Genomic DNA, 14,116 nt, shown 5'->3' with positions numbered 1-14,116 from the left:
GAGCGAGACTTCACGAAGATGGCGGCCACGAGTGGGAGTCGTGTACTTGTCTACGGAGGAAAGGGGGCCCTGGGCACAGTTATCGTCAACTATTTCAAATCAAAAGGATGGGTGAGAAGAGCTTAGATAGGCGAATTTGAAACAAGTATTGGTCAGGAACGATGTAGGCCCCCTATGTCTAAAACTGCTCTAAAAACGAGCGCCCGCGTTCTCCTCAAGGTGCTCACTTCGTATGTGTAAATGATGTGGAGTGAGGGCGCTATTTAATTTTAACCTTTCTGTTGGAGCTGACCTGATATTAATTATTATGTGTATTTTGTCTAATTTTAGGGAAACAAAGAAAGCAGAAATAAGGCCGGCACAGTGCCGAGCTTCCCATTGCCATAATATTATTACACATGCTGAGGCCTACTGCTGGATATTTGGATTCTGAAGAGTGACAAAGAGGACAAACGTTTTAACCCTTCCCGGTTCCCTAGCCTTCTACGCCATATGGCATATGCCCAGAGTCCCCTAACGTGGTGCGCTTCGACTTGCACTTATCCTTCCTCTCACAGCACTTGCTGGCAAACCTTTTCAATGAAAAACTCAAAACTCACCTGGTTAAGTAGGCCTACTGCTACTAACAAAAAAAGTACCAGGCCTATGACCCTCGTGATACATTGTTGAACATTTGTGAACAATTCCAGTGTCCTGAAATTTCGGCCGAAATCCAAAACTGTCGGTGTCCAGAAATTGGGCTCGAATTCTGCTGAGTGTTCCTTTAATGTGGCGCAGTTGGAAAAAACCTCAGAAAATCCGACATAAACGTTTTCAAAATTCTTCAAAATTGATAAATTCTTGTGAAGCATCATTCCTTCTGCTTACCTACCCATCAACGAGCGTGTCAGAAAATTATTTTCATATTTGTGAGCACATTCTAAAAGCACTCATTTTGCATGTCAGAAAAAATTCGGAAAATTGGATGAAAATAAAATTTCATCAGAACGTTTTAGCAGATACACAAAATTGAGATTTATGAATCAGAATAATAGGAGTGTAATGAAGTTTTACTGATCGTGAAATTTGAGGTAAAAATATTGCTTCGGTAAGACACGGGAGGCGAAAACTGAGAGTGCGCCACATTAGGGGCTGCGTCACATTAGGGGCTGCGTCACATGAGGGGCTGCGTCACATTAAGTTACATCAACTATAGGCCTACGCCCTTTTTGCTAGGAACCCTCCTCAATCCTCCAAAATCCTCCAATTTTGGGGGGTGAAAAAACCAGATTCTCCCTCATTCCTCCAAAATTTCTTGGAAATGGTTCTTGGAAGTGTGCCTACTGAATCCTTCAAAATCCTCTGGCAATTCCTGTTATTGGATTGAGGCACTGCAAATGGCATTCTTGAGCAGTGCAGTTGATTCAAAAGATATATTGGGTTGAATTTATGCATGACTTGGCAAAAATAACACAAGGTCTGTCCCATGACCTTCATGCATGGCATCTTTCGCAATCAGCCATACACTTCTGCCATTTACCTCAATCCTCCAAAATCTTCCAAAACCGCACGAAAGATTTTGGAGGATTGAAGAGGGTTAGGGTTAATTTCCATTAAAAATGACCTAAACTATTTTATATTTTAACTGTGAGCCTGTGAGTGTGACATTTCTGTTTTCCCATGAAATTTGCTTTTTTTTTCAGAGAAGGGTAGATGGGGATGGTATAACTTCTGTTCTCAGTTTTAAACTACTGTAACCTTTTTTCTCAATTTTACGTCCTCTTTTTGTCTATTTATTAAAATAAATTTTATTCCCTTTTAAAGAAAAATAACACCCATCCTGGCATTTTTATCTTTGTAAGTGGGTGTGCTCTATGGACCTTGTCCCCAATGAGGAAGCCCAGGTGAATCTCGTTGTTGACCCCGCCCAGTCCTGGACTGAACAGGAGGTTTCCATCATGGGCAAGGTGGAAGAGACGCTGTCCGGGGAGAAACTGGATGCAATCCTGTGTGTGGCTGGTGGGTGGGCAGGTGGAAATGCTGCCTCCAAAGGTACGTAGACTATGTACATAGACCATAGTTGGGTTTGGTTTCATAATGGGACCTTGTTTGTAGGGTAGAAAAAACGTGCAGGACAAAAATCACATGAACTGTTTTTGTGCTTTAGGAGAGTAGCTTCTCTCCCAATGTTATGAGGCAAAAGCAAGTTTCTTAGTGTTTCACCAGCTGAGTTCGAGATATGAATTCAGTTCAATTTTCTTCGACATTTTTCTCCTGAGAGTGAAGCCAAGTAATTTCAGTTAGAAGCAAAAGAATAGATTGGTACTTGTCCAACAGGTGGACGAGAAAGCCAGTGGCTTCTGTGATTCTCTTGCTATTTTTGGCCGTAACTTCTGAGCACATCTTCAATCTCAACTGAAAAATCTCCCTTTCCACTTTTCCGACTTGTGTTTTGGCTGTCAATTTGCTCACACCCTTCTTATCAATTTTGACTCTTAACTGTACAGCGCTGGTAAAAAACGCCGACCTTATGTGCAAACAGAGTGTCTGGACCTCTGTGATATCGGCTGGACTGGCCGCCAGATATCTCAAGGAAGGGGGCTTGTTGCAGCTGACTGGGGCTAAGGCCGCCCTAGATGGGGGGACACCAGGTAAAGCACCCATCATGCAGGAAGAGGCGAATGTCTCCTCCCTTCTCCTGCCTCCCCCCTCCCGCCTCCCTAAACCACTCCTTACCACATAGCCCCCCCCCCTGAACTTCTTGTAATTTGATTTTCTGAGGATAGATGACATCTTTTCTGAATGATAATCTAATGAGTAGCACAGTCCCCTCACCTTGCCTCTAGATCTCTCCCCCCTCCCCCCCGTGCCCATTAAATAAAGTACACACCCCTAAAGTGGATGTAGGATTATCTGAAGCATGCATTCAAGCTGTTTCACTGCCTGTTTTCTTTCGTGGTGTAATTTATCTGCCGGGAAATCCTTCAACAGAAGGTTTTGATAACAGGTCTTGTGTTTTGTTTTTAGTTTTACACTGCTAACGTAATCATTTAAAGGTAGGTTAACACTGTTTACTGACAAATGTGATTGTAGTGGTCAGCGGAAGTCTTGGTTCCAAAAGGAGTTGTGCTGGTACCCACACAATTATAGCTCAATAAGTATGCGGGTATATTAAACTGTCTTGTGAAAGCCTGACTTCAACTAATAACTTTCACTTTCCAAATACCGAAAGCATAATTAATATTGTTTACAATTTCTTGTAATGAAACCAAGGACTCTTCAAAAGGGCCTTAGGCTCTGTAAATTTGCAAGTCTGTAGAGATGAGACAGAAGACATGATAGTTTTACAGATGGGAGGAAAACTTTAGAAGGATGTTTTTTTGGGGGGGCGTACAACCCACAGAATCAAGTAGGAACCGAAAACCTAATCCACATGTTGGACAAGGCAGGATTTGAACCCTAGTCTAAAAGGAAAATACCCCTGTGCCGACCCGTCTCCCCCTCCCCTGCCTGACTTGAATTGTTTACGAGTCATCTCAAATGGATCAATGACCTCAGTTTGTTTCGTTTGCACATCGCCAGGAATGATTGCGTACGGGATGGCCAAGGCCACCGTACACCACCTTGTTCGTAGTCTTGGAATGCCCGGGAGCGGGATACCAGCCAACGCCACAGCTTTAGCCATTTGCCCGTAAGAACCTGTTGACTCTCAGAACAATCAGGACCAGTCTTTGTTGTCTGTCACCCCACCCCCCTTTTTCCCCCCATGTTTGTAATGAAGTCAGTAACCTTGTAGTCACACAGGAACCTATTTTAGATGGGTTCATGTACAGAGCAGAATGGACTGGAAAGTGTTACAGGGTTGGTGTCTTTTTCAACAAGATTTGAAGCCAAAAGATCAAGAGTGTGACCTCAATTATTGACAACACTTCCTTTACTCCGTGTTGTTTACTTTTTTGAGAGACCCATTACTTGACCTTTAAAGTGCCCTAAGCACTTTTTTAAAAGGTACTTCCAAAAGTTGACATTTGAACCTTAATCCTGATGGATCAGCAAGTTACAGGGCATTGCAAACGTTGACAGTAAAATTTCTTTGTTGAAGTGATTAACAGTTTGCCTCAGCAATTTTGTTTCGATTTGAATTGGCTCATGCTGGACAACTCTTCCTGATTCACTCGTTGATTTCTGTATCGTGCTCAAGTCACTTTTGAGGTTCAACTTATTCAGAGTGCTCTTGTGAAACTGTATTTGCAGTGTTACCTTGGACACGCCCATGAATCGCAAGAATATGCCCAGTGCTGATTTTTCGGCTTGGACACCACTGGAATTTGTCGCCTCGTAAGTATTACTGAAGGAGCAAACTATCTGCCCTTTGGGGGAAAAAAATTGAAGATTTGATAGGTTGATATAGGCTGAGAATCCTTTCAGCCTGGTGGAGAAGTCAAAGCGGTTTTGAGAACTTCTGTATTCTGGTGATGGTTCCCTGCAGGGTTGCTCTTAAATGTTGGAAAGGTCGTAACACTACAGCCGAATGTATGCGTGGTTGGTTCAATTCTTCAAACATCAGCTGTGTGATGGACAACACCACCACCGTGTTTATTGATACTCTGTCAGGAGTTAATCTTGTGATCCGCAGGATTTTGCATGAAAGCCTTGAGCTTGGCCGAGTTGTGCAAACTTGAGTGTAAAGTGACTTTTCTCCACTCTCAATAGACCTTGCTCAGTTTTCTAAATGTTGTGTGAATACAGCTTAGAAGATTGGTATAACCCTTCTCCAACTGGTGACTGAAGAGAATTTCCTTCATTGTCAGTCCAGTGGTGGTAACACAAACCGATCCCATTCTCTTGCCTTTCGCAGGCTGCTGTTTGACTGGGCGGTGGGGAGCCAGCCGAGACCCACCAGTGGCAGCCTGGTACAGCTCATCACCAAAGAAGGCAAGACGGAACTGGTTACCGTCTAAAAATTGAACCGGATTTACGACTCGTCCGACGTGGGCTGGCAGCAACACCTGCTGAGAGATGGGAACCGAGGTGCATCATGGGAATTTTGTATCATTATTTTACTCATCATTGTTCTGTATTTGTTATTTGTTGATTCTGAAATAACTCAAGCAAGCAGCCTTGACGCTTGATCATGCAAATGATTTTTCTGGCATATTGAAGAATACGTTTAGTGTCCCTGTGAGGTGTTTACAGTTCTGCGCACTCCAAACACTTCACGGTAAAGAAATCTATGCATGAACTGCACAAGACAGGACATAATTTTTGTCAGAGTTTCGTGAAATTCTTGTGTGCGGCATGTAAAAGGCAGTGGTGTTTGTTTCGCATGGTTATTAAAGACCAGAAAGAATGTTTTACTATGACCGGCAGGTTGTGCGAGATTCTTACAAAGAACATAAGTACATTGTACATGTATTCACATTTGTAAGGTGCTTGTTTTCAATTGTTCCTTTTTTTTTCCTCTCCAGTTTTTGAGAAGTGTGGCTTTGTCGCAGAGAGTTATGTTGCGTGGTCAGGCGTAATAGTTCCATGGACAGATTGAAACAAAAATCTGAGGACCCAAAACACTGTGGGGACAATATTGTGTCTCCATGACTTGGTCTTGACTTTCCTAACCACAGAAATGGTCACTTTAACACATCAATGACCATGGCGCTATTACACGTCAATATACAGATGTTTGCTACCGTAAGGGTTGATTGTAATACTTTTGGTTAATGTATCCCGCCCAGTAATGTTAATAATAAGTGGAACAGTGGCTCATCTTTGACCGTATCATTAAGGACAGCATATCCGGCTCGTAAATTGATGTTCCTGTTTATTAGCGAGATCGTGTGGACGGTACCAAGTGATGGGTGGTACCATCGTGTCAGCCAGCATATATATGCTGGCGGTTAACTTTCAGTGTAAAATCTAACTGATGCCCATTACATCCGGCCAGCATTCGTTCCGTGCACAAGCACGCAAGCACAGTTAATGGATTCCTGGTGTTTTCAGCGTCAGTCTGCCTTCTCTCATTTTTAATTCAGTCTTGCCTTTTCTCGTGTTTAAATCTTTGTTTTTGGGGGGTTTCCTGTAAACCTTGTTGGTAAGGGGTGTGAAGTGGTATCCATGCAAGAGTTATATCATAAAAAGCCTACTGAATATCAGGCATGGATATTGAAAACATTTAAAATGATTGTGGGTTTGTTTTTTTTTCTTTTTTTTTCTTTTCTTGCTTTAAATAGTTGTAATAGTTGAGTGATACCTTCACATTTTTGGTTGTTGGCTTACGAGATTTGTCCTTAAAATGTCTTCGTCGGATGGAGAAGTACGATAACTTGGAGACAAAAGCTGTGAATTTCCCCCCCCCAATGGTGAATTCAGCCAATGTATCTTTACTTCTACAAGTTCAAAGCCAAGGCTGGGGTGCACACCATAGAACGAGTTAGCATTGTAAGCTGGCCCTGGGACGGCTGTGTCCAACTCTGGAATGAATAATGCAAAACTGTATTCAACGTAAGCTTTCCTGCTATTTTTGTCTCAGGCAGCAGAGGTCGTTGAACAGCAATGAAAAAAATTTAAGATACATCAGATTGAAGCAATATCTACATTTTTTTTTTCCAGGTATGTTTTTGGACATCATAAACAGTGAACAAATAAATGCTGATGATCTATTGTGATCGTATCCTAGAACTGTCTGACAAGAAAATTATTTGATTTTTACAGCCTTTGTTTTTTATTGACAAAAAAAGGGACTTCATACAAATTATTTTTGTGAGCACAGAATGTGACTTGTACATGTCTCATCATGCACATATATCATCCAACAAAAGCACATGTTGCATGTAAATCTAACAACTAATTCTCCACCGTCACGTTAGTTTCAAATAGACAGCTTAACTCGAGTCAAATTTATAAAACTTGGCATGTGGCAGCAACTTGTTCAAAAATCCTCCAACAGACAAGGGGTAACTTGAAACCCCCTCCCAACATTACCATGGTAACTACGAATGAGAATCCATTAACAAAGATGACAATCAATTTTGTTGTTTTGTGCATGATCCATCGGGAATTTTACGACAGCAAACAGGATGAGTTGCTCATAAAAGGGCAGCTGACATTTTGGTTTAAAAAAAGAAAACGTACCATTGAAACAAATCCCAACATAAAAATGAACATTGACACAAGATTTTACCACGACAGGTCCATAACAATGACTTCAGAAATATAACAATCATACTGAACACAAGCAGTGTGTATAAATTTGTGTGCTCGCTTCTTGCGAAAAAAATGGCCTAATTTCTATGGAAGCTGTCATTTTTTTGGCTTTTCATGTGAATTTCAATACACCACTGGAGCCATGTTTGGCAGGTGAGTTTCAGAAGAGGCAGCGTGGATTGCTCTGAAATGATGCTAAACTTAAATATCAGTTGATGTCTTCAATAATAAACTTGGAACTCGTGGGATAAGCTCTTGGAAGTTGTGTATTTAACTGTCATTTTCTGCTTTTACTCAAATTTGAATGCCTCGTGTTCAGTTCAAACGAATACACGTGCTATACTATAACCGGCACCGCGTGTTTATACGCGTGGCCGGGGTCTCTGAAATCGGACAAAGGGAACTGGGCCTTGTAACAAAAGACCGTACAATGAACAAAAGACCAGGCTGCTGGGCATTACCAACATTTTTTCACTCTCAATAGTGGAGATAATCCAGCCTTGTTTTGAAACAGTATACCACGGTTTGGGGCATTTAGTGCGAGCGGATTACCACCGGGGACAAAAGTGCTCCACCAAGGCAGTGACGAGCCACACAGCACTGCTAATCTGGCACGCTAATCACGCTAATCTGGCCCCTATTGAAAAGAGGTAAGCAAGGCACTGTGCCAGGTTCATGAACAAAAGAAAGTTACATAACACTGCACAATCTGGGCTCTTTTTACAAGGCTGCAGGCCTGGCTGAAATACTCGGGCGTCAATAGATTTTGTCTGTCAGACTAGAGTGGCCACCAGACAGTAATTCATGTGGGTGTAAACGTCCATTAATTGAAATGATGAATTTTTGAAGAATTTTGAAAACTGAAAATCTTGAAGAAGTCCGGATTTTTCAAACCATCCGGCAGCAAGTGGTTCAAAATGTGCCGGCAAAACATTAACACTCCTGAAAAGCAAATAAACCATAATTCCATGGATGATGAAAACAACCCAAAAGAATTACATGTATATAAAACAACTACATGTAAACGGTAAACAGGTAATGCAAAAATACTGTAATGTAGTGAACATGTCTGGCCCAGTGAGTGATTTTGGAATTTACAGAATTAGGCTGAAATTCACAATTAAAGAGAGTAAGTTAAAAAGAAGTGTCACATTTTAACAATGAACACTAGATTGAATTCTCCATCATAAATAATTTCTATGATTTGTTGAGTGTTACTTGGTAACGGTTCAGACCTACCAAATACATGTATAACTCTACAAGAACATGTCCAATATCATGAGTCATGAATACCATCAAAACAGCACAGGATAAAATGCTTGGTACCAGTTCAGACCTACCAAATATAACTCTACAAGTACATGTCCAATATCATGAGTCATGAATACCATCAAAACAGCACTGGCAAAACTGCTTGGTACCATTTCAGACCTACAAAATATAACTCTACAAGAACATGTCCAATATCATGAGTCATGAATACCATCAAAACAGCACTGGAAAAACTGCTTGGTACCAGTTCAGACCTACAAAATATAACTCTACAAGAACATGTCCAATATCATGAGTCATGAATACCATCAAAACAGCGCTGGAAAAACTGCTCTTAACTACAATATACAATCACAATCTTCCCTTTGGAAGATGCAATCAAATTACACTTGAAATTTTGTGCCATTCTTTGAATTAAAAACAGCCTGCTTTTTTTCTCTTTCTTTCACACATAAAAATCACTATTTTCTATAAATTACATACAAATCAGTACAACTAGTACACCAAACATTATAATCAACTGAGCATCACAGTTTTGTTACAATGAATACAATTAAATATACAAAAGTGCCTAATCTTACATGTATACAGTAATAAAAATGTCTACCAATGTCAAAAAGTTGCCCAAATTTAACTGATTACATGTGCCATGATTTAAGTCTTGATCTGATTACTTTCACGATCGATGATTGAATTTGAATACACAAACTGTGACTCAATACACATGAATGACACAAATAACATTACAGCATGACACAAACACTCCCCACCTTCCAACCCAAAAGCCCCACCCTATGAGCCCACACAGACCATATTGTGTAATGTTTTGAATGCTTATCCGAGGCAACGGTTCACACTTTTACATGGATCATTAAAGATTCACCATACAACGGCATTCTCAATTAGGAAGTATATATTCATGCAGGTACCAGGATAATTTACGTGCACTTTTTCCATCCAGGCATTTGAAATCGTCGTTAATATTGATTGGATGTACATGTATAATTCAACTCATGCTGCGATGATCTGTGCTTTCGTTTGGGTAAAAGTTACACACAAGTGGCTCATTAACCCTGACAATCTCTAACCAGTCAAACTTCAACACCAGTAAGGTGTTTGAATTAGTGGAATTAGGTACTGGGAATTTTGACTGTTGAATTTTGACTGAATGGGTACTGAGGCCCTCTCACTTTTTACCATCAGGAATTTCAAATGAGTACTGTAGTTTTAAAGATTACGTAATGATAGAAAGCTTCCCATTGAAATGGTAGGTATGAATTATGTAATAAATACCATAACAAGGACAATCTTCATTGTTTCTGACCGCAATGATCCAAGCAGCCGGGGATGGATATGCAGCATGATGGTGTGTGAGTTTGTTTGAATAGGTACTGCCTGTCCATACTCTTTGTACTGTGCAGTGGGCCTGCTGTATCCAATCAAACAAAATGACATAGGTAAAGATCTGTTGGAATTTGTGGGATTAGGTACTATTGCAACAGGAGTACTGTTGGACTCTGTGTGATTGGGTACTGTAAGGTAGGAGTTTGATTTCAAAGTGTTGGAGTTTGTGTGATTAGGGAAGGATACCACCAACAGTCCTAGGGCAGTTAGGGTTAATTTCCCCTTTTTTCGGAGAGCCACTTGCTGACCTCATTGATGAACCTTAGTCACAGCATGCTGACATTTCTCACAAAATCTCTCTAGGGTGTTGAGTTGAAGCACGGCCATGCTAGTCTCTCTCCACATCAGAAGCGTTGTGAAACCAAAACGGAACAAATGTTGTTTAATAAGCATTACTGTAATACTGTCAATGAAATGACAACACAATGGAATTTTTGATCAATACATGTCCATGTATAAACATTTGAAGTTGACAGAATCAATATTAGTTCCCACTATCGCTCTACAAAGACTGTTCTGGCCCCCAGTTTGAGGTCAACTACTTGCTTGACCTTTTCCCAAACCCTCCGGTCAAGTCCTTTTTACCAGCTTTGAATATCCCTAGTTACCCTGGTTTCAATTTGTGTTGCTGGTTTCAAATTTCAGGGGACCATCAGATCATTTAAAAAAAATTATCTCTGGCAATTGTTTTGGATGAAAACATTTGCATACACAAATATATCTTGTGCGGTCAACTGTCATGAGGTGTAAATACACACAATAAACAGAAAACATCTGATGCAATTAAAACTTTGACAAATATATGAATGGCTATTTACAATGTCCAATAAAAGCACTGCATTATGTACAAGTGGTCAAGCAGTCTGCAGCTCAACTCTTACAGAAAATGATAATTTAAATACTAGAAATGGCAGATGCAAGTCTTTGAAAAAGTCAAGGCTTTGTGTGGAATAAGATAAACAAATGAAAGAAAATAAACAAATGAAAGAAAATAAACAATTTCTTGGCAATCTGTCACTTCTGACAAAAAGAAGTATCCCTGAAGAACATTAAATAAGTCAACTAAAAACAACTAGGGGGAGGAAAAACAGAAAACAAAATCAAGTAAAAATTAGTCCTTTGTTCCACTTTATAAGTAGGGGCAGTAATATGACCATCGAGGCCAGATTCAGGGTGGGAAAATTCCCAAGACTAGTCATGACTGACAATGCATTGCTTTCCAAAACGTTCTATCCCAAGTGATACAAACTATCGAGTGAATGTCTTGAACTTTCGCTATGAACGTGGTTACCCTGTTTCGTCTACATTAACCGAGGCACAGAAAAAAAATTACAACTGAACATGTGAGAAATCATTTCAATGGGCAGCATCGTTTGAAACCTTTTTAGTTATGCTGGCTAGGTTCCTCTAGCCATGCCAGACTGTTTTTCCAATAAAGGTCTTTTGTACTGATTCAAATAATGAGCGTTCCCATGGCTACTGAAGCAATGCAACACGGACTGTTCTATGAAGGACTGAAGGACTATTCACAGATATACAGTGCATATTACAAGCAGTAAAAAAAAAATTTATGAAAGATTTGTTTAAAGCTCCTATGCTGTTGCGCTATACGCTTGTTTCTCGCTTATCTGAGCCGTCCTGGTCACTATGATCGGCTTGGCTGAGTGAGTCCATTTCTACTGCCGCTCCGTCCATCGCCGACTCTTCGACATCTTTGGCTTCGAGTGGTTGCTTCGCAACCTGATCGTCCATTGGGGTGGCCCTGGTCGCTTCATCGTAGGTTGGTGGCTCCGACGTAGAGGGGTGGTTTTCCAGCAAGGGCACCTCCTCCCTGGGGAGGGATTTGTCATCTGCACCTTTGGCAATCTTGTTCTTGCCTGAGGACCGCCGCGAGTCCTCGCGCGAGGCGCGACGCCTGAGCGCCGCCCCCTCCTGGCGGTCCAAGGGCGTGATGTGGGGAACGGCAGGGTGAGGTTGGGTGTCGGCAGCAGAGGGGACATTCTTGCCGATGCTGTTGTTGCTACTGTGAGCCGCTAGTACGGGCATACCCTGAGGGGGAAGGTTGGGTAGCTCCACTGCTCTCCCCATGGGCCACTGGGGTCTCATTGGCTGGGTGGTCACAGGCCCAGCAGGTGCGCTCTGCATGCTGGTCCCACTGAGGGCGCTGGGTTGGAGTCCACAGCTCCCCTCGTGCTCGCCGGTAACATTCCCCATGACAACTGGGGGCACCCGTGCCATCACCGAGCCACTAGAAACGCTATCGGCATAGCAAGTAGGTTGCACAACACTGCATACCTCTGGTGTTGCCCCTGCATCTGACGTGTCCCTCGTGATCTGTGAGTAGCGTGAGTGCTTGTACCCCTTGGGCCGGTTCCGACCTTTGTGGTGGTACCTGTGGGCATACCCATTCCCCCGGGCTTTCTCGTACATGTGCGGCCGGGCCACAGTGTCTTGGGTGCTGCTGTCAATGGAGGCGTCTGTGCCCGTGTTGGTATGCGAGGGCACGTAGTTGCACTTCGAGGCCTTACGCGAGCCTGACTTTAGCGAGTGGTTGGACTGATTGGTGTTGGCCGAGCGATTGGTCACATTGGAGTCCACGCTGCTGGCCGACTGGCAACGCTGGACCACGTGGCCGTTCCCTGGCGGTATGACCTGCGACCCCACCTGCGAGCCTGGGTGCGAGCCAGACAGTGCCACAGCGTACGCGTTCCGTGACTTGGTGCAGCCGCACGTCCGCCGCCAGTTGTACATGACGTCGCCGCGCAGGATGCAGTTGTACATGAAGATGAACAGACCCAGCAAGGCGATGGCGGCGCCGTACAGGTAGCTGAATAGCATGGCGAGGAAGGGAGTCTGTGTGACAGCCATCGCCGCCAGGGTCCAGGTGATCAGGAAACCAAGCAGGAGGATGACTGATGCTTTGAGCTGCCTCGCATAGGTGTACTCCCCATCCAGGATGCTGGAGACGGTGGACAACGCCGTCCGATGCGTCACCACCGACTCACTGTCAATGTTAGTGTGCGGGTCCAGGTCTGTGCTCGGCTGGCTGGCCTTGGACTCTTCAGGTGGCTTCCAGCCCAGGCGCACAGCGACGGCCACAAACATGATGAACGTGATCAGCACAAAGAAACCAGCCACTCCAAAGCAAGCGGCCAAGCTGATACTGAAGTCCATCCAGCAGCTGCGACAATAAAGACAAAGTGTAACACAGTCAGCTTAGCTCAAACTTTGCTGAAATCAATTTTCTACAGAGCAGCTATATAAAACTGGGTTCCAGAACACATCAGGCCTCTTTTAAAGGCTGCATAGTCCAAAACAAGTCAGGACAACGGTTTAATGCCAGTCGAGTTTACTTTGGCTCAGGTAGCATACTTTTCAAGAAGTCAATCTCACAGTCACTTACATTTGTTCCCCGCCATAGTTGCCGATATTTGCTGCTGCAGTAATGCCTACAACAATCATGGGAATGCCTGCAAGATAGGAACATCCAGAAACATGAGTCAAGATGACATCTCCAATTCAGGCATATTTAAAAAAAAACACCTTTAACCACTTCCTGCCGGTGGGAATTTGCATGTGCGGGATGAGTTCCCGGGGGGTTTTCAAGAATTTCTGTTTTCAAAATACCCGCGTCAGCATTCACAATTCTCCCGCTGACTCGAATTTGATTATTCAGAGATTCCGGCATATAGGAGCTCCACACAAAGCTCGTCTGCACGCCTATGCCTGGAGTCCAAACGATGACTCAGTGCATTTTTCTCAACAAAAGCCACAAGCTGAGGTCCTATGTGAAACAGAATTAAAACGGTGAGGCTGAACACAGGGCATGAGCCAGACAATTGAACGATAAAGGCAGGAGTGAAGCCCCGTTCAATATCACAGGACCACTAGTTTACAAAGACAGTTGTACCTTCACCTTTATTCACCTTTATAGTCACAAGTCTGCCATTTTGAATTTAAAGCGGGGCTAAGACAGAAGAAGTTAAAATGCAGCAATGAGGTAAATTACAGGGCAGCCTAACTGTGCTCTGATGAATAATTCTAAATCATGCATAAGATCAGTCTTTTTAAACTTCCTGTCCAAACTATGAGATAGGTTTCTGAAAGCCATACCCTGAAATCAGTAAAAGTAAAAGGTGTAGAATATATAAAACAGGTTCAACAAGCATGGCCTGCAATGGCTATAGCAATGAGCATCGCCAAAACCCTCCAGGTATTGGATAAAGATGCCTTTGGCATGGGTAGGTATAAAAACTAATAT

The 14,116-nt window shown here is 42.7% G+C and overlaps 2 protein-coding genes across 2 annotated transcripts in view; one reads left to right on the top strand and one right to left on the bottom strand.

The window, feature by feature from the left end:
* Positions 1-6,654, top strand: LOC110973780 (dihydropteridine reductase-like). The gene is made up of 6 exons (XM_022224873.2): positions 1-111; positions 1,842-2,031; positions 2,487-2,630; positions 3,562-3,670; positions 4,234-4,317; positions 4,838-6,654. Exons 1-6 carry the CDS (start codon positions 19-21, stop codon positions 4,938-4,940), a joined length of 723 nt encoding a protein of 240 aa, XP_022080565.2. The 5' UTR covers positions 1-18; the 3' UTR covers positions 4,941-6,654.
* LOC110973839 (adhesion G protein-coupled receptor A3-like) overlaps positions 5,807-14,116 on the bottom strand; it is a 44,119-nt gene continuing 35,809 nt past the window's right edge. The window contains exons 18-19 of the mRNA XM_022224984.2: positions 13,259-13,325; positions 5,807-13,036 (exon numbers count right to left, since the gene is read on the bottom strand). Coding sequence (XP_022080676.2) covers positions 11,461-13,036; positions 13,259-13,325 — 1,643 coding nt within the window. The 3' untranslated portion in view covers positions 5,807-11,460. The remainder of the gene's footprint in view (positions 13,037-13,258; positions 13,326-14,116) is intronic.

Source organism: Acanthaster planci, linkage group LG13 (genome assembly GCF_054643075.1).
Source record: "Acanthaster planci isolate LZ-2023a linkage group LG13, COTS_SCS, whole genome shotgun sequence".
NCBI classification, from domain to species: Eukaryota; Metazoa; Echinodermata; class Asteroidea; order Valvatida; family Acanthasteridae; genus Acanthaster; species Acanthaster planci.
The sequence above is the reverse complement of the archived record's forward strand: the minus strand, read 5'-3'. Positions and strand labels throughout refer to the sequence as shown.

What these genes read in the sequence shown, in the direction of transcription:
- LOC110973780 (XM_022224873.2), top strand. Translation starts at nt 19, where the DNA reads ATGGCGGCCACGAGTGGGAGTCGTGTACTTGTCTACGGAGGAAAGGGG. An exon ending in ATTTCAAATCAAAAGGATGG is followed by an intron (nt 112 to 1,841) that starts GTGAGAAGAGCT and finishes TATCTTTGTAAG; the next exon opens with TGGGTGTGCTCTATGGACCT. An exon ending in CCACTGGAATTTGTCGCCTC is followed by an intron (nt 4,318 to 4,837) that starts GTAAGTATTACT and finishes TGCCTTTCGCAG; the next exon opens with GCTGCTGTTTGACTGGGCGG.